The 21,441-nt window shown below is 43.2% G+C and overlaps 1 protein-coding gene across 1 annotated transcript in view; it reads left to right on the top strand.

Annotated features, from left to right (window-relative positions):
• The first annotated feature begins 7,794 nt into the window (after positions 1-7,794).
• The window catches only part of LOC134579199 (ribosomal protein S6 kinase alpha-5-like), a 47,435-nt gene continuing 33,788 nt past the window's right edge, over positions 7,795-21,441 (top strand). The window contains exon 1 of the mRNA XM_063438407.1: positions 7,795-8,042. Within this exon, the coding sequence (XP_063294477.1) occupies positions 8,000-8,042 (43 nt within the window). The 5' untranslated portion in view covers positions 7,795-7,999. The remainder of the gene's footprint in view (positions 8,043-21,441) is intronic.

Here is a 21,441-nt window from a genome sequence, read left to right as displayed (position 1 = left end):
CCACACCGATCCCTGGTCTTAAAACTCCCCACTCTCCTCCCCCTCGTGCAAACCGGTAATGGAAGAAGGACACATTCCCCGTCCCCTGTATCCCCTACCGCTCAAGTTACCCCTACCCAACCTCAAGATACGCGACAACCTTATGCCACCCACTGGTGGCCCACTCCTCCCCCCAAAAGAAAAATCACTTTCCCACCTACATATATACAATCTGGCCTGAGTGGCACCCTCCCCGGGCCAACAGGAAGAAAAGCCTTCCCTGGATCACCCATCCATACCGGAGAGGGGGCCACCCAGTAATGCAATAATCATACGCAATATCTCCAACCCCCTTCAGTGACAATGACTGCGCCGACGTCACCCACATACAATCCTTCATCCCGTTTAAAGCAAATCGCCAGTCACGAGCCATCCAGCTGTCCGGAGGCCTACATAACTTGTCTCTGGCAGGCAACCAAGAAAGATCCAGTGTTCTTCGCTGGGGAACAGTCGGAGCAGGGGAAAAACTCATTGGAGGGGGGGGGGGGAAATAAACCAAGCACTGGACGGGACAGGCCCTGGGCATCCAGGAAAAAGGCCCCAGTGGGCCAGCTCTGCAGCAAAACCAGCCTCACCATAATATAAAAACCCAACACCTGCGCCTTGGTATGTGATAGGGCCCTCTCTGCCCCGCTTCTTCACTATTTCCTTAGTCGGGAAGTGAAGAAATCATACAATCACATCCTGGGGACATTCGGATCTAGCCTCCAAGCCCGCAGCGCTCTGTGCGCATGTTCCACATGCCACAGGTGATCCAGGATCTCAGGGAGCAATGGCTCGAATATGCTCACCACTAGGTCCGCTAGAGGATCCTCACCGGCGCATACAGGGAGGCCTCTGAGACGCACATTGTTGCATCGTGAATGATTGCCCATGTCCTTGATCGCCAGCTCCGCTGCCTTTACCCTAGCCGTTAGGGAGTTAATCCGGACAGCCGTTGCATTGTGAGCCTCTGTCGTTGACTCTAATTGCTGCTCCAGTCGGGCAGTCCGCACACCCAGCGCCTGAATCTCCCCTTGCAAGACAACCGGTGGACCAGGTAATCTCGCCAGCAAGGGACGTTTTTACCTCAGCTAGGGTGGTCAGAATCCTAACTGCATCAGACATCGGCAGGTCACCCGCCGCCCTCGTCCTCGCATGGGGCGAAGTGGACTTGCTAGGCGATTCCGAGCCGCTGCCATCTTGCAAAGCGGGCTGCGATCAAGAGGCCGCGAACAGGTCGGCAACCGTCTGTTATAAAGTTATTCTGAAAGATGCCAGGGAGCAGAATTTATTTTTTGGCACCCCTAGGTGCATTTGGTCATCTTACTAACTTCTCCCCTTTTCAAATGTCTTGTCCAGACATGCATGTTTTTATGGCAATGACTCCACCTCTCCATATTGTGACAGAGTCTATGGGAGGGTAATAGAAGGAAGGTATCTAGGACCCAGAATCCTCCATAGTCTGTACTCATTCACCTGCCCAATTAGCAACTGCTGAGGCTTTAGTTAGCAGGTCTCAGAACAGAAAGGGGAGAGATACAATCTGACCTGCAGAGAGAGCAGGTCTATGCAGAGCAGCACCAAACAAAGTGCTAAAGGTTGTTGAAACCAATGTTTATTTTGTTGATTTGTGTAGTTTATTACCCTGGTTTAGTAAGGGACATTACTTTATGTTTAGTAAGTGCTAGGATTTTGTTTGTAGATTTTCCTTTCTGTTTTGCTGCAGTTTTGAACAAATTGATTGCTGCATGGATTTTTGTGCATGATGTAAATAAACCACACAATTTTTGCATAAGAGACTGTTGTTCTATACCTGTTACCCTAGAGGACTGTGTTGCTTTGCCCATAAAGGTCACAATATATAAGCTCCACTCCTTTTTGTAATCAGACACACAGTCACTGACAGTCACACACACTCACTGATTTCCCACAATCACAGGCATACAATCACTGACAGCCCCACTGACACACACTCTCAATGACAGGCACACACTCTCACTTATCTAAAATCACTGATGCTGAGAGCTTGCGACCTGTGACTGAGTAAATGAAGGGTGTCCCTTCTTGCAAGTGCAATTGCAGTATGGGACCCATGATAAGTGTTCCAATCTTACAATGGTGCAAACAGTAAGATTGTAACACTTATCACACAGGGCCTTAGAGCAGTCAAAGTGAACCCTAATGCCTACACGGGACTTACCCAAAAACCACAATGCAACCAAACACCTTCACACACACACACACACAGACATACAGACTGCTGAGTCCACACACACACACAGACATACAGACTGCTGAGTCCATACACACAGACTGCTCAGTCCATATACACACACAGACTGCTCAGTCCATATACACACACAGACTGCTGAGTCCATACACTGACACACACACACAGACTGCTGAGTCCATACACAAAATAATAAAATTATATGGCTACACAAAATAAAAGTGGCCAAAAAATAATTTATTATTAAAAACACAAGTAAGTATAATCCACAACACATTTTACCAATTGTCTTTATTAGGTGGAATCAGACATGAATACCTGGCATACAAGGTTATTTATCCAGGTCATATTCGAAAAATTAGATTATTGTGCAAAAGTTCATTTATTTCAGTAATGCAACGTAAAAGGAGAAACTAATATATGAGATAGACGCATTACATGCAAAGCAAGATAGTTCAAGCCGTGATTTGTCATAAGTGCGATGATTATGGCATACAGCAAAACTCCAAATCCACAATCTCAGTAAATTAGAATATTGTGAAAATGTGCAATATTCTAGGCTCATAGTGTCCCACTCTAATCAGCTAAGTAAGCCATAACACCTGCAAAGGATTTCTGAGTCTTTAAATGGTCTCTCAGTCTGATTCAGTAGGAATCACAATCATGGGGAAGACTGCTAACCTGACAGTTGTGCAGAAAACCATAATTGACACCCTCCATAAGGAGGGAAAGCCTTTAAAAGGTAATTGCGAAGGAAGTTGGATGTTCCCAAAGTGCTGTATCAAAGCACATTAATAGAAAGTTATGTGGAAGGGAAAAGTGTGGAAGAAAAAGGTGCACAAGCAGCAGGGATGACTGCAGCCTGGAGAGGGTTGTTAGGAAAAGGCCATTCAAATGTGTTGGGGACTTTCACAAGGAGTGGATTGAGGCTGGAGTCAGTGCATCAAGAGCCACCACACACAGACAGATCCTGGACATGGGCTTCAGATGTCGTATTCCTCTTGTCAAGCCACTCCTGAACAATAAACAACATCAGAAGTGTCTTACCTGGGCTAAAGAAAAACAGACCTGGTCTGTTGCTCAGTGGTCCAAAGTCATCTTTTCTGATGTGAGCAACTTTTGCATCTCATTTGGAAACCAAGGACCCAGAGTCTGGAGGAAGAATGGAGAGGCACACACTGCAAGTCCAGTGTGAAGTTTCCAGTCTGTGTTGATTTGGGGAGCCATGTCATCTGCTGGTGTTGGTCCACTGTACTTCATTAAGTCCAGGGTCAACGCAGCCATCTACCAGGAGATTTTGGAGCACTTCGTGCTTCCTTCCGCAGACACATTTTATGGGGATGCTGACTTCATTTTCCAGCAGGACTTGGGCCTTGGCACCTGCCCACACTGCCAAAATCACCTGCCCACACTGCCAGAATCTATGGGGCATTGCCAAGAGAAAGATGAGAGACATGAGACCGAACAATGCAGAAGAGCTGAAGGCCGCTATTGAAGCAGCCTGGTCTTTCATAACACCTCAGCAGTGCCACAGGCTGATTGACTGCCACGCCGCATTGAGGCAGTAATTGCTGCAAAAGGGGCCCAAACCAAGTACTGAGTCCATATGCATGCTTATACTTTTCAGAGGTCCGATATTGTTCTATGTACACTCCTTGTTTTATTGATTGCATGTTATATTCTAATTTACTGAGATTGTGGATTTGGGGTTTTCATGAGCTGTAAGCAGTGGTGTAATTTGGATTTGTGCTGCCCTAGGCACGACTAAATTCGGGCACCCCCAAAATCAATTTTTTTGACTGACAGACACATGCCCTCATTGATACATGCACTGATATACACTCACTGACACACACTGTTTAACCAACACACACTTTCACTGACAGACACACACTGACACACACACACTCTCAGATACACATAAAATTACATTCACACACTGACACACACTCACAGGCATACCCATTCTCACTAACAGACACACACTGACAGCTACACTCACTCACAGTAAGGTGGACAGCCGCAGAACACGAAGCAAACAAGGCATTTGTCTGGGAGCTTGGGGTGGCATTTTTTGGCACCCCCCCCCCCCCGAAAGTGCCGCCCTAGGCAAATGCCTTGTTTGCCTTGTGGTAAATACATCCCTGGCTGTAAGCCATAATCATCGCACTTATGACAAATCACGGCTTGAACTATCTCGCTTTGCATGTAATGCATCTCTCATATATTAGTTTCCCCTTTTACGTTGCATTACTGAAATAAATGAACTTTTGCACGATATTCTAATTTTTCGAGTATCACCTGTAGGTAAATAAAAAAAGCCCCAAAATTGCATCATAGTCACGTGACTGTAATTTGCGGTCACGTGGCTATGTATTTAAAAAAAAAAAAAAATTGTAAACACCAATGTAGAACTATTATTATTAAAGTTCCAATATGTGTAATTAAAATCTAAAAACATAATTTGTGTTGTGTTGAGTGATATATAGTTTAAAATACAGAAAAATAAATGGTCATGTGATGCAGCACTTTGCTGGTGAGTCATGAGCACCGGGGTTAGCTCCAGAAGGTTATGGGAATTGTAGTAGACCATCTAAAACATAGGGGCTGTCCTGTATATTTGCTGGCATGTAGATCAATGACTGTTGTGAATGGACTGACGCGGCAGTCATGTTAGGATGAGGTGTAGGCTCTCGAATTGGTCACCACAGACCATGTGGTAAGCCGCGATGGCCATATTTAAAAGGGGGGGTTAAATGTTCTTAGGTTATCGAGGATCATCTAAGACAAATGGGAGTGAACAACTTGACAGGTCTGCTGCGGCCAATATAAAAAGTTGCAGTGGCCATCTTTAAAATTGGAATATAAAAGACAAAGTGGTAGTAAAATTGGTACAGATGGCCAAAATGAGGATACTTGCTATAAAAATAAATTTTAAAGGGTAAAAAATGTGTCTTATACTAAAAAATGACGAAAAATAAAAAAATTTAAAATAAAGTATCAAAAATATAAAAAATTAAAAATTAATAAAAAAATAAATGCATGATAAAAATATAGATACAAATGTAAAAATGCTAAAATAGTATATATAAATATATTAAAAATAAAGAAATAATAATAATCAGTTGGAAAAGTAATACTGTGGAAAAAAAGGGAATAGTAACTTCCTTTGTTACCAGTAAAAAAAATTTTACAAGTTCAAAATCTGCATTTAAGCTGTCAGTTGATAAAGTTTTTAGATGAAAACCCCATTCCATTTCATTTTTGCCCAAAATTATTTTAATGTCACCTCCTCTCCAAGGTGTTTTACATTTCTGAATTCCCACACATTTAATAAGCTTAGCATTTTGTGGGTGTGTAAGAAAGTGTTTAGATATTGAGTTATTCTCGTAACCTATTATAATATTACGGCAATGTTCCACTAACCGTACTTTTGGACACCTGAATGTCATCCCTACATATTGGAGCTCATTCTTTGTGTTACAGATAATAAAAATATATATATATTTTTTTTATAGGTTTTCTTAGTTTTATTTGAAATCAAATGAGTTATTTTATTATTTGTGCAATCTGTAATCTTACAGACAATGTAAAGTTTACATTTAAAAAAAACTTTAATATTTGATATTAAGGGATTATTACCTTTTTTTTCTCCTTTGTAAAATTTCTAGTTAAGAGGGATTTAAAACTTTGCTTTGTTACTTAGCGCTTATCTATCCTTCCTTTTTATTTTGGATCTCTCGTTCGCCATTCGCAGTCTAGCAAGGGAATGATCAAATTGCTGCATTCTGCTACGCATGGACAATGTCTCCGCAGTTCATTACATCAATCGGCTGGGGGGTGCACGATAATAGCTCCTGTTGGATCTATGACTTTTCTCTATCCCATAACATTTCTATATACCTACCAGGTAAGATGAATTAGACAGCGTATTGGTTCTCCCAGCATTGGAGGGATTCGAGTAATTGGATGCTGGATATGACCGTGTTCTCCCTACTGTTAGAAATAAGAGGTCCTATCGCAATCGATTTTTTTGCATTCTGCAACAATATTCAGGTATGGGCATTATACACCTGGTTTCTGGATCCAGACAGCAAAGCAGTGAATGCATTTCCCTAGACTTGGTATCCTTATGTAGTATAGGCCTTTTTCTCCCATTTGTGTTGATTGTGAGGGTAATTCATCACCTCCATATCCAACAGGTCTCCATTCTGTTGATTGCTCCATTCTGACAGAGTCAACAATGGAGTAAACTGTCATGTGAGGATCCCAATCTTCTCTCTGTCAGACAGACAGGCACACAGACAGACAGGCAGGCACACAGACGGGCAGTCAGGCACAGTGGCACACAGACAGACAGTCAGGTTCACAGGCAGGCAGGCACACAGACCGACAGGCAGACAGAAAGACAGACAGGCAGACAGGAACACAGACAGACAGTCAGGCACACACACAGACAGATTGGTAGGTTGTTTCTGTAGTTTTCTTTGATTTAGTGCCATTTTTGGAAATGAGGTCTCCTCGACCTTGTTTAAAGTTAACTAATGCTATTGTTTATTGCTGCCTTTACAGAGAAATTTATCAGTATATATACAATGCTTTCTTTAAGATTGCTAGCACCCGATTTCCTCTACTGTTATGTAGGCTTCGTTTTTTATTACCTCTCTTCAGTGCCACACTTGCTGCCCTTTTCCCATCTGCAAGCTCCATGGAGAGTTTCTCTGGCCTAAAGCTCCTTTGAGTTTTTTTATTACCCCCAAAGGTGGCTCTCTAATTGTCATGACTCCTGGCTCCTCTGTCGACGTAGCTTCACATAAACTAAGCAGCCACGCCGACAGAGATATTTCATACTTACCTTGGTCGCAGCAGGCAGATGCCCGATCTCCGTTCCGGTCCCCAGCGGGTGCGACGTTCTTAGGAACGCCGGCCACTGCGGTTCATGTTTTTATAGAAACTTACCCTAGCCCACATTAAAGATGGTGCCAAGATGGCGTCACGTCATAGACGCCCACACACGTTTTGGGGTCAGAGGTCAGAGACAGTTAATTACAGCCTAAGAAGGGTTATTTAAACACAAATTACCTTTTTGTCAGTGCCCTGTCGTGGTTTCCACTAGCTGGTTATCCGAGAGTGTGATCCTGATCGTGTTTTTTCTGGAATTTGACTTTGTTTCGACTTCCCTGATGTCTGGTATCCTTGACTTCTGGCTTTCCTCAATGTACGCCTACATTCCCTGCCATACACATACACAAACACTACTCCAATCATTGCTACATTCCCTGCCATACACACACACACTACTCCAATCATTGCTACATTCCCTGCCACACACACACACTACTCCACTCATTGCTACATTCCCTGCCATACACACACACTACTCCACTCATTGCTACATTCCCTGCCATACACACACACTACTCCACTCATTGCTACATTTCCTGCCATACACACACACACACTACTCCAATCACTGCTACATTCCCTGCCACGCAAATACACACACTACCCCGGTTACTGGTTCACCTCCTGCCACTCACTGCACACTGTGCACACCCTCTCTGTATCACTCACACACATTGTGACACACCCAATGCAGCAGAGCGGCATCACATTACTGACTGACACACACATGGTGACACCCTGCAGCGCGCTCACACACAGGAAGTTCCCCATTTGGTAATTTTGTGCCATTTTCCCTTTACATTCAGAAAGCGGAGCGAGCCGGGCCGAGTCTAACACCGAGACATGGAGGAACCGGACGGGACCGAGAGCCGTAACCCGACCCTAGGTAACAAAACACGGCGGCCGCTTACACAACCCACGACAACCACTTCACTTCCGTGCGACGCACAACAACCCGCACACACTGCAACAATAACAACAACACTGGCAGCCCGGGGACACACTCACACACTGCACAACCCGCACACACTGCAACAATAACAACAACAACACTGGCAGTCCGGGGACACACTCACACACTGCACAACCCGCACAGGGCGCACAGCGGATCGGGGTCACTGTGTGTTATTGTGGTGACTTAATTTCACTGTGTTTGTGTATGTGTGCCTGGGATTGCGTAACTGTACATCTGTTCAGAGGTTGTGTTTTAGCTTTGTGTAATTGCTCACTGTACGTATGCTGTGTTTGTTAGCTGTGTGTGTGTGTGTTGTCACTGTGTATTGTGTTTGTTAGCTGTGTGTGTGTATGTGTGTTTTCACTGTCGGTGTGCTGTGTTACGTGTGCTGTGTTTTGTTAACTGTGTGTTTTCACTGTAAGTGCGCTGTGTTATCCCTCTGTGTGTGTGTGATGTCACTGTAACTGTGCTGTGTTTGTTAGCTGTTTGTGTATTTTCACTGTAACTGTGCTGTGTTTGTTAGCTGTTTGTGTGTTGTCACTACAGTGTGCTCAGCACCTTGCCATGTCTGTGTATACAATAACAGCAGAGGAATGCTGTGCTGGTTGTGTATGTAAGAGTGTAATGGTAAATATTTACTTGTATGCAAATCGCAAACAGGATATTAAACACATTTATGTCAAAGGAATATTAGGTTAGATGTCAGTATTGTTATCATTAGCCTTGGACTGCACATTTTAGTTTACTGATTGTGTGTATGTTACAGCTGCACATTGTGTCAATTTTCATGAAATGCCAGCCAATGCATAGCAACAAACAAGGTACACGCAGAAGAAAATGTGCTTTTGTTTTGATTATTGTTTTTTTTATTTGTGTATATATATATATATTTTTACACTTTGGCAATTCTTTAGATTGCCATATATATATATATATATATATATAATCTAAAGAATTGCCAAAGTGTAAAATTTACTGTAAGGTCTATTGACTAAACGGTGAGTTGTGATTTGCAAGCTGCTTAAATTTTTTTGAGACCCTAATAATCCAATTAGGAAAGTACTTGCTCTCCTCCACTGTGTTCCAGAAGGTCTAAAACACTGACTGGCTGTAATTTTCTATGGAACATCGTGCAGCGGTGGGCACTTAGTAGCCAAGTTCCAAAATCTTCAACTTGGTCTTTCATACCTTAGTCCAGATATAGGCAACCTTCGGCACTCCAGATGTTGTAGACTACATCACCCATAATGACGGCAGAGCATCATGGAAGGTGTAGTCCAAAACATCTGGAGTGCCGAAGGTTGCCTATACCTGCGGCTTAGTCTAAACATTGTAATTTCATTGTCAAGCTACTGCAACACTGTTTATAGTATATAGAATAGCATGTATTTCATGTATAGAATCCGTAGTGCAAAAATCCATAGTACCAACTTTATTTATTTTACATTGTTTGTATATCTCCATTTTCCAGGTTGCTTGGTATTGTACAGTTATCAATACGCTTATTGATTATTAGAATTAAGTGAAATTAGACTTAGTGAATTTTCGGAACTGGGCATTGGATACAGAGATGTGAAGGAGACTGCAATGTAGACGCAAATCTAACTCAAAATATAGTTGGCTATCTAGGTTGTTCATCTCCTATCTAAAATAATATGCTGTATTCTTAAATGTGTGCCACACAAATTGTGACAACTGGCAATAATCTGGCAGTCATATGGTCTGACAAAACAATAAGATCTTGAGTAAACAATGCAAAGATTGTGCAGTTGAAGGAACACTCACTACAGCACACTGTATTGGTTATGGCGCCAGGAGAGCACTAGCGACCTGCCATTATAAATAGGCAAAGAATTTAGGAATGATTTGGCAACTTACCTGGGGTCCACCAGTTGCTTCCTTCTCTGAAGCCAGAAGCTTGAGCTAAAGGGATTCTATAGTGTAAGGAATACAAAGTTGTATAGTACCCCCCCTCCCCTCCTGGGCTCATAAAGGGTTAAAAAACAACTTTTCAAACTTACCTGATTCTAGAGCCGATCTCCCTTGGAGCTGGGTTGGAGCTCCTCCTCCACAATACCTCAATGCTTTCCTATGGAGTTTTCACTGAACATACAGCGTCGTTTAAGGGACTCCAGGAAACATTTTTAGTGCAAAGTTTTACATTGCAGGACTAAGTGGGACAGGTACACTGCATCCAAACCGCTTCAATGAGATTAAGTGGTCTGGGTGCCAGTAGTGTCCCTTTAAGTTTGATCGTTGTTCTCTGCAGTGGAGCACTCCAACATTTAAGCCGTCCGTATCCATTCCACACATGGGCTGTAGTTTCGCAGAGGCACACTACTCTAAGTGTGCTCGTGACTTGGTTTTGGGGTTCAAAGGGTTACAACTCACTATTTGTTTGCACTAGATGTAAAATAATTATAAAATATCCCACTTAACACACCACATACTTAAACGGACACTTTAGTGTACAGCTCATTAAAGCGGTCTGGGTGCAGTGTCCTAGGCCCTTTAACCCCTTAAGGACCAAACTTCTGGAATAAAAGGGAATCATGACGTGTCACACACGTCATGTGTCCTTAAGGGGTTAAAGGACCACTATAGTGCCAGGAAAACATACTTGTTTTCCTGGCTCTATAGGGTCCTTGGGTCCCCCTCACCCTCTTGGCCCCCCTCCCGCCAGGCTGAAGGGGGAGGAAGGGGTTAATCCCTTACCTTTTTTCCAGCGCTGGGCTCGCTCAGCGCTGGGGACTCTCCTCCTCCTTTCCCGTCATCGGCTGAATGGCATGCGTGGCAAGAGCCGCGCGTGCATTCAGCCAGTCCGTAGGAAAGCATTCTCAATGCTTTCCTATGGACGCTGGCGTCTTCTCACTGTGAAAATCACAGTGGGAAACGCCTCTAGCGGCTGTCAATGAGACAGCCACTAGAGGTTGGATTAACCCATTTGTAAACATAGCAATTTCTTTGAAACTGCTATGTTTACAGCAGAAAGGGTTAATCCTAGATGGACCTGGCACCCAGACCACTTCATTAAGCTGAAGTGGTCTGGGTGCCTATAGTGGTCCTTTAACCCTGCAATCGTAATTATTGCAGTTTTTGATAACTTAAATGGTCAACTCCACCTGTAGAGGCTGTATACCTCTGGGTGGTTAAGCAACTTTTAGTGGACTAACTGACGCTGAACGTCCTCATGCTCTGCATTAAGACATCCAGCATCACCAAAAACCCCATAGGAAAGCATTTATACAATGATTTCCTATGGGGGAAGTCCTTATGCGAGCTCGGCGCGCATGCGCATTAGGTCCCCCCGCCGGCTGACATCAGCGTAGGAGGAAAGGAGACGGAGCTTGAACCAACGCCGATGAACATCAGGTAAGTGATGAAGGGGGTTCTAACCCTTATAGCAACACCAGTGGGAGGATGGTGGCCACAAAGTATGGGGTATTATAAGGTGCTATAGTGCTAGGAAAACAATTTCATTTTCCTAGCACTATAGTTCCTCTTTAAAATAGCTGCCACTACCAAGGCAGTTTATAATGGAGTGCCTTCAGTTGCTCCAAACAGAACAGATTAAAAATAGAAAACCCAGAAAACTAAATTTAGCAAAATATCTACATTATCAAAAATACATTTACATAGGTATTTTCAGGATTGTGAATCCAGATACTAGAGCCCAAAGACAGAATTGGATTATTAATATTTTAATAGAAAAAAGTCAAATAGAAGTTACACATTGCCAACTTTTAAAAAAAAAGTCAAATGGGACTTAAATAAAAATAAAACACTATTCCTACAGTAAGCAAAGTGGGAACTCCTAGTTAAGTCATTCCAATTTATGATACCTGGGCTCTTGACATGACCAACACTTGCTAGTTATCTTTCAGGGGTCTATATTTTTATGGCAGAATCCTGGCTGCATGTACATCAGGGGATGTGCCCTGTGAGTGTGTTAAATCTCAAAGCCAGAGCAATGCTCTTTTGATCAAAGACCCCCAACTTCCTGCGAGAACATACAAAGATACTGGAAAAACAAAGACAATTCGGGTTAACCCTGGTAATGCTGGGGCAGAAGAACCATGCCCACTGTGCATGACGGGTAGTGTGAGCAGCCTGGATTATACACGCTTGATCTAATGCTGCGTTCCATGATGGAGCTGAGCCATACCATTCTCTCCGCTGCCCCAAATTAGGGGAAACAATCCTTATTTTGGTCCTTTATCCCACCAGCTCAGTTTGTCTCCAGCAGAAGAATACCATAGTACCAAAGGAGAGTCCTGGAAAGTTTAGAGCATGCGCCTCATTCAATGCTGCATTTTGTCCATATATGATTGCTTTAGCAATGTCCTGCGCATGGGTAGCCTTGGAATGTTTGGCCAGCTTGTGCACCAGACTGATCTTTTTGCAATTTGCATCTCTGACTCTCTTCCCTATCTGTTGATCTGGTAAGCATTATTTGCCTTTTGAAAACCACTGGGATAAATATCCTTTTTGTTGTAGTGGTACACTGTGCTGTTGTCAGTGGTATTTACTCTTGTTCAGTCTGCTGCTTTGCTGGATTGTCTTTGTTATTGTCTTTGTTATTGAGAGTCCAAAAGAAAACCTGGCATTTTGTGGGTTTAGATGTTAATATCTGACTCTTCCTCACCTGAAAATCCTGGAGGGCAAGGTAACCAATATTGCTCTGTTGTAGATGTTAAAATTAATAGTCTGATCTCTAAAAATGTCATGCTGGCCTCGAGAGGCCTAGATCCTATCTTGCAGGACAAGAAGAAATACACTTAAATAATTTATTGCAAAATCTGGAACAAATAATTTTCTGGTCTAAAGCCCTCAACATTCATTTTGCAGAGACATCCTTTAATTCCTCAAATAATCTTGTTCCTAAAATAGTTATTTTTCCAAACTCAAAGACCAACATAATTTAGAGTACACATTTGGCTCTCGATGCATTTTCATAGAGAAATTTAACTAAATAACTGCTAATAGCGATGGTCTCTAAGGCTTGAACATTAAAGCATACATTAGGTCAGTTGTATGTCTTTGGGATCCCAACCTGATTTTGTTGGTCCTCTGTCAGTCTTTGTTTAAGCCTATTCAAGATTGCCCATTGCATATTTTGCCATGAAAAACAGTTTATTGTAGCAAGTACACTTCAAGCACACGTTTCCCAACCCTACCTGTTTTCCAGGAGACGCGGTTGTCCTCAGGCTGTTACCTTAATTTAGGTCTAAAGCCATTAGCTCTACTACTTTGAATCAGTAAATTACCAACTATCTGGCAAAAAATCCAAGCAGTGCTGTCAAAATTAAGACGCAATAATAATGCTGCAGGGAGTGGAGTTACACTTCATACACTATCATTTAATTTCTCTGTATATATGAACACGTATATCTCTGTCTGCACATACAGACTCCAAGCATCATGACCACTTCAACACATTGAAGTGGTCATGGTGCTTGGAGTAACATCTGCAGGGCCAGAGTTTGAAAAACCCTGCTTTCAAGGAACACTATAGACACCTAAACAACTTCATCTGAATGAAGTGGTCTAAGTGCCCTGTGCCCCTCACCCAATTTTAACCCTTCAGCTGAAAATAGAACTGTTTACATCGCATGGTTAACCTACCTCAAGTGTCTGTAAAATAGCAGAGTAAAACTTAATTTTAGGCAGGTGATCTCAGGATACATTCTGATTGGCTCTGCATGCGAGTTAGCCTCTCAATGCTTTCCTATGGGAAAACATTGGATTGGCTGAGGTCATCAACATTAACCCCTTAAGGACCAAACTTCTGGAATAAAAGGGAATCATGACATGTCACACACGTCATGTGTCCTTAAGGGGTTAAAGGGACACTCCAGGCACCCAGACCACTAATGCTCATTGGAGTGGTCTGGGTGCCAACTCCCACTACTCCTAACCCTGCAAGTGTAATTATTGCAGTTTTTTTATAAACTGCAATAATTACCTTGCAGGGTTAACTCCACTTCTAGTGGCTGTCTATTAGACAGCCACTAGAGGGAACTTCCTGCTCTATAGCACAGGAAACCTGTGCTAGAGCGTCGCTGGACGTCCTCTCACGTCCCCTCCAGCGTCGCTCAAATCCCCATAGGAAAGCATTGAAATTCGTTTTCAATGCTTTCCTATCGGGAGACGTAATGCGCATGCGCGGCATTGCCGCACATGCGCATTAGGTCTCCTCGACCGGTGGGCGGAATCAGTCTCGCCCACCGGCCGACGGAAGAACAGGGAGGAGCGTCGCGGAGGAGGAGACAGCGGCGAGGGACATCGCCGCTGCCTCAGGTAAGTGACTGAAGGGGTTTTCACCCCTTCAGTAACTGGGGATTGGTGGGTGGGAGCAGGGCCGGCCTTAGGCATTTAGACGCCCTGTGCGAAAAATCTTAACAGCGCCCCCCCCCCGTCATCCATGTATGCTGTTATGTTTGTGTTGTCTGTGTATGTAATAGTACGTGTGATGACTGTGTGTGATATGTATGCTATGTGTGATATTTGTAATGGGTATATTAACAGTGTGTGATATGCGTGTATTGGTTGTATGTGACACACACACACACACACACACAGAGTCAGACGGCCATACACACACAGGAAGACATCCACACACACACAAGCAGACAGTCATACACACACACACAGGCAGACAGTCATACACACATACACACAGACACACAAAGGCAGACAGTCATACACACAGACACACACAGGCAGACAGTCAGTCATACACACAGACACACACAGACAGTAATACACACAGACACACACAGAGGCAGACAGTAATACACACAGACACACACACACAGTCATACACACAGAGGCAGACAGTCATACACACACACACACACGCAGACAGTCATACACACAGACACACACAGGCAGACAGTCATACACACAGACACACAGAGGCAGACAGTCATACACACAGAGGCAGTCATACACAGTCACACACACAGAGGCAGACAGTAATACACACAGACAAACACACAGAGGCAGACAGTAATACACACAGACACACAGTGGCAGACAGTCATATACACACACACACACACACACGCAGACAGTCATACACACACACACGCAGACAGTCATACACACACACACACACACAAACACACAGGCAGATAGTCACACACACAGAGGCAGACAGTAATACACACAGACAAACACACAGAGGCAGACAGTAATACACACAGACACACAGTGGCAGACAGTCATATACACACACACACACACACACGCAGACAGTCATACACACACACACACAGACACACACAGGCAGATAGTCATACACACAGAGGCAGACAGTCATACACACAGACACACACACAGAGGCAGACAGTCATACACACAGACACACAGAGGCAGACAGTCATACACACACACACACAGACAGTAACACACACACACACACACACACACAGAGGCAGACAGTCATACACACAGGCAGAGAGTCACACTCACATGACAAGCACACAGTTACCTGTGGAGTTCATTGTGGAGGCAGTGCAGCTCCTGGTGACTGTTTGGTGGGGAAGCAGGGACTCCTTCCTGCTTCCCCTGCAGCAGTTTTCCGGCGCTTTTAGCTCCGCCCCCGCCGCACGGTAAGCTCCGCCCCCGCTGCTAATTTTTTTTTTTTTAAATCGGCTGTGCGGCCGCACGGCGCCCCCTGCTCCATGGCGCCCTGTGCGGCCGCACAGCTCGCACACCCCTAAGGCCGGCCCTGGGTGGGAGGGAGGGAGAGGGACCCTCCAGTGCCAGGAAAACGGATTGGGTTAAGTAACCTGGGAAACTGCACCCAGACCACTTCAATGACCACTTCAACTAGTGCACTCACTCCATATAGCACCTTGATACTCGGGTAGAATGGTATGTTGCTATGGAAGTGGGGGTGTTTGTTTTTTAGGTTTATCAGGTTTATTGTAACCATATTATTCTTCTACAATCTTATGCATTACTGATGTGTTTAAAAGTTTTGAAGAATAACAAAAAAGTATAAAAATACGGTAATTTGTGTCTGGAAAAAGATGATAAAGTTTGAAGGAATTCAATTCTTAAGCATTCACTTGGCAGAAATATATTCTCAGACGCAGGTGATGAACATTACTGTATGTACCACTGGGAAATAGTTTGTTAGCCAATGGAAAAAATACTTGAATAAGAGATGTCATTTAATATTTGTGTTTTTTTGCATTTCATCAGCTAGATCACTGTGGCTCTTTTAAAGGAACATTCCAAGGACCATTATCACTACACCTCCCCAATGTAAGTACCCAAAGTAATTTTATAACGGTTTGACTTCTACCCTGGGTTCCGCCTGAGCACTCTGTATCCTCCAGGAGTGTCGGGAGATCTTGCACTGCAGAGCCAGCCCATTGACTGGGAGTGTCAGCTGACTGCAGCCATGCACTGCCACACTTAGCTCAATCAGAGAGCCCCTGGCTCTCAGGGAGGCTGCAGAGAAGTGGGGAGCAGTTCCCAGTGGACCCCAGGGGAGAACTAAAGCAGTTCTAAAATGTTTTGGCTACTTACATTGGGTGAAGGCACCGACAGTGGTTTATGTTTTTCTTTTGTGCTACTTTAAGCATGAGTAAACATGGGCACCCCCATAATCTTCCTGTGTAAGACCCGCCACTTCTGTAAACACCACCCCTTCTTTAGGCTCTACCTTTTCTTCTTAGAGCTCCGCCTCTTACTACATCATCCTTTTAAGCACACACTTTCACTGACCCATGCGCACTAATTGGCACACATACTGTTTATCCAACACGCACTTTCACTGACAGACACACGTCCTCAGTAATACACATACACTGACAGACACAGTAATTGGCTCACACACTGTTTAACCAGCACACACTTTCACTGACAAACACACACTGACACACCCACTCACTGACAGACGCACACTGAAACACCCACTCACTGACAGACACACACTCTCAGACACACTAACTGACAGACACATTTGCTGACAGACACATACACATTCTCACACATTATAATTTTTTTTTCCTCAATTTTATTTAAGGCCACCCAGCCTCCCTTACTTTGAAAGAGCTTGAGTGGATCCTTTCCCTGGGGTCCGCTGTGGCTGCTTTGACTGTCATCTTCTTGCTCTGCTCACTTGCGCTCTGTTTATTGATGCTGAGGCCGGAGTGATGTCATATTCCGGCTCCTGGCATCACTGCAGGCCGTGCAAGGGAGCAGGCCGTGCAAGCTGAAGAGAACAACGCTACCTCACTGTTCGTCTACATTACGCACAGCCACCTTAGGGGGACCTTAAGGTGGTTAGCAGGCTAGCTCTTGGACCCTTCATGACAGTCGATAAAATGGTGGAACAGTCGATAAAATCTCCCCCATGATGACCTTGCTTTGAATGAGCTTGACCAGTGGAGGGTTATTTAGTTTATAAGACATTGCTGTGGTATTTGGGCAGTCCAGTGTTTGGGCAATTAAATAATTCCAAACCATTAAGCAAGTTGCAATTAGTGGTAATCATTTCATTTTGGCAAAGAACATTGTACACACATTTCTTAGCGAGTATCAGTCTAACCATTTCAAGATCAGAGACAACATGGGTTTACTTCAGGGAGATCATGCCAAATTAATCTAATTGATTTTTGTAATTAGGTAACTAAAATAATTGATTAGGGTGGTGCAGTAGACATTTCTTACCTAGATTTCAGTAAGACTTTTGACACTGTTCCACATAGAAGGCTCATCAATAAACTGCAATCTTTAACAGAGGGTTGTAGTCAACAGAGTATATTCGAAGCAAGGTCTAGTTACCAGTGGGGTACCTTAGGGATCTGTACTTGGACCCATTCTCTTTAATATTTTTATTAGTAATACTGCAGAAGGTCTTGATAGTAAGGTATGTCTTTTTGCTGGTGATACTAAAATTTGCAACAGGGTTGATGTTCCAGGAGGGATAAGCCAAATGGAAAATGATTTAGAAAAATTAGAAAAAATGGTCAGAGCTGTGGCAACTGACATTTAATGTGGATAAGTGCAAGATAATGCACCTTGGACGTCAAAACCCAAGGGCAGAGTATAGGATATTTGATACCCTACTAACCTCAACATCTGAGGAAAGGGATTTAGGAGTAATTATTTCAGATGACTTAAAGGTAGGAAGACAATGTAATAGAGCAGCTGGAAATGTTAGCAGAATGCTTGGTTGTATAAGGAGAGGTATTAGCAGTAGGAAGAGGGAAGTGCTCATGCCATTGTACAAAACACTTGGAGTATTGTACGCGGTACTGGAGACCGTATCTCCAGAAGGATATTGATACTTTAGCGAGAGCTCAGAGAAGGGCTACTAAACTGGTTCATGGATTGCAGGATAAAACTTACCAGGAAAGGTTAAAGGATCTTAACATGTATAGCTTGGAGGAAAGACGAGACGGGGGAATATGATAGAAACATTTAAATACATAAAGGGAATCAACACAGTAAAGGAGGAGACTATATATAAAAGAAGGAGAACTACCACAACAGGAGGACATAGTCTTAAATTAGAGGGGCAAAGGTTTAAAAATAATATCAGGACATTTTACTTTACTGAGAGGGTAGTGGATGCATGGAATAGCCTTCCAGCTGAAGTGGTAGAGGTTAACACAGTGATGGAGTTTAAGCATGCGTGGGATAGGTATAAGACTATCTATGTTCTATAAGACTATTCTATGTTTCATCTTTTTGAATTCACTATTCTTTTCACACTAGGTTTTCAGCGTCATGTAGACTTCCTTTTGCATTGTGTAGTTCAGGCAAGTCTCTGTGTTTCAGCATATAAACAACATTTCAGAATTTCATGCTAAGGTGCCATCTTCTCTTTCTTTTTCCTAGTGAGTTTCAGATTAAAGGGACACTATAGTCACCTGAACAACTACAGCTTAATATATTTGTTCAGGTGAGATCTATAGCTCCCTGCAGCCTTTCTCATGTAAACACTGTATTTTCAGAGAAAATACAGTGTTTACATTGATTGATAGGAATACCTCCAGTGGCTGTCACTCAGACGGCCACTAGAGGCACTTCCTATCATGCAGGGCCCTAAAAAGGCCCTGTACACGTCAGACGTTTGAAAATACGTCTGACGTGTGCTGGAGAGAGAAGGCACTGTGTGCGCGCCTTCTCTCTCCAGCCTGTCAGCAGAGGAGGGGGCGGGCAAAGACCGCAAGCTGAGCTGTCAGTCAGCTCAGCTCGCGGCCGCTCACACCGCGCGCATGCGCGGTAGTGCGCTGAGGACTTCAGAGGGCGGCATGAATGCCGCCCTCTGAAGTCTATGCACATGTGCGGCGAAGCCGCGCATGCGCACAAGGGAGCAATGACGCTTCCAAATGGAAGCGTCTGATTGCTCCCTGCTCGTGCCCGCCTATTTCGTCATTTTGACGAAATAGGGGGCGCGGCTTCACGAGGCTCCCGGCGCTGGAACGAGGTGAGTAAACAGAGGCTCCCTGGAGAGTCCCTTTAAATCCACTAAGATGTTGGCATCTTTTGTTGGTGTCGTTCCATGTAATAAGACACTGTTGGGGAGGAACAGTTGTTCTACTTGTCAAGTTAATAGTGCTGACAAATGGTAACCATTCACTTACCAAGCAATTAAAATATTACAAGTAATTTAACATTACATCAGAATTAAATATGACTCACTATACGATACAGGGTTTTTAGCTACTACTTTAAAATATACTGCTTTAGTGTTCTATGATACACTAAAATACTAAAATAAAATAAATATCACTGTTTATACATGCATTTAATTGTGTATTTTTACATTGTGCTATATCTAAAAACAGCTTGCAATAGCTATAGATATCTTTTCTCTCACCTTCTAACCCCACCTAGAATGTCTTTGACTGTCCTATTACAGACTTCCCAATGCAGGTTAGTGAGAAGTCTTTGCAAGGCAGGTGCTCTGAGCAATAGCCTGCCTCTTAAGTTTAGCTCATACGGAGCTAAACAACCAGGATATTACTGGACAGTTTGTCTGATTGACAGCCAAAGAGGTGTAACAAGGTTAATTTATAAAAGTACCAATTTCTATTTAAATCTGCACTTTTTGTAAAATGGGGGGAAAAAGAAGACAACCATAAAGCTCTTAAGCAAGCTGAAAAACATTAGGGTTCTAGAATATCCTTTTAACCCTCACATTTACCTGGACAAGTGCAAGATTATTGAAGATAAAGGATCTTCCACATCATTCGCAGTTGATAGTAATGAGTTTGCATTGGCTAATCAAGCACTCTTGGATATTTGTCTGTAGGATAGAACCCTACGTGCAAGGTTAATAGAGACACTCAAAATATTAATGCTTTATTTTCTTGCACAGTTTATGTCATGTAAAAAGATCTCCTGTCTCCCGACACTCACTATTACAACACTCAGTCTGATATATCATACGAAGGACCCTTGCTCCCATCTGCTTATACGAGCACTTGTATTGTCCTGAGAGGTAGAACAACATAAATCCTATAGCTTCCTACTGTACTGGTGTTTGAGTTACGCTTAGCATTGCTGTTGAAAGATAAGGAAACGTGATTGGCTAGCATGGATAAAGCTCACAGTGATAGATGCAACATATATTCAGTTATATGAAATACTTTAAATATTAGTATTTTTTATATTGCTTCTACTCATTATTTTTTGTTCAATGCATAATATAATGCATTAACTAAATCTTGGAGTGTACTTTGTAAGTTTTTCTTCATCCTAATATTAAACATGTTTCTAGATTGATAATCAGGTTTTTGAGAAATTGAAATCAATGCTACAAAAAAAAGCTTTACACTTCAAAAATGATTACTCATGTAACAAAAACAGAGAATATGAGAACTCTAAAAATGGACTTAAGCTTACAGAAACTCAGTAGCTTGCCCTTCAGTAAATCCTGCTCAGGTGTCAAAATAGTTTTTGCTCACTTGTGCCATTACAGAGAGAACATATTGCAAGGCACATCAAACTGATTCCACCCATAAGGGCAGTCCAGAACCGCAATTTCCGAGATCGTTTCAGCCTTCTTTGGGCCTCGTCAGTGAGGTGTAGCTGATACCCCTCTAGAGCCGTGGTTATTCCCCATACAGAGAGTCTAGAAAGTAGTTGCAGAGCACCGGTCATTATATGATTGCAGGGATAGCATGCTGGAGGTGCAGCATTACAGGGAGATCTCCCTCTTATGTTGCATTCACAATGTACAGAGCACTTTGCACTGGAAAATCCCTCTGCTGATATCAGTAATGATATATTCACCAATATGGATACCGCACACTTGACAAAGGCCCTGTTGTGGGCCGAAACATTGTTTCGATTTTGC

Source organism: Pelobates fuscus, chromosome 12, assembly GCF_036172605.1.
Source record: "Pelobates fuscus isolate aPelFus1 chromosome 12, aPelFus1.pri, whole genome shotgun sequence".
NCBI classification, from domain to species: domain Eukaryota; kingdom Metazoa; phylum Chordata; class Amphibia; order Anura; family Pelobatidae; genus Pelobates; species Pelobates fuscus.
The sequence above is the reverse complement of the archived record's forward strand: the minus strand, read 5'-3'. Positions and strand labels throughout refer to the sequence as shown.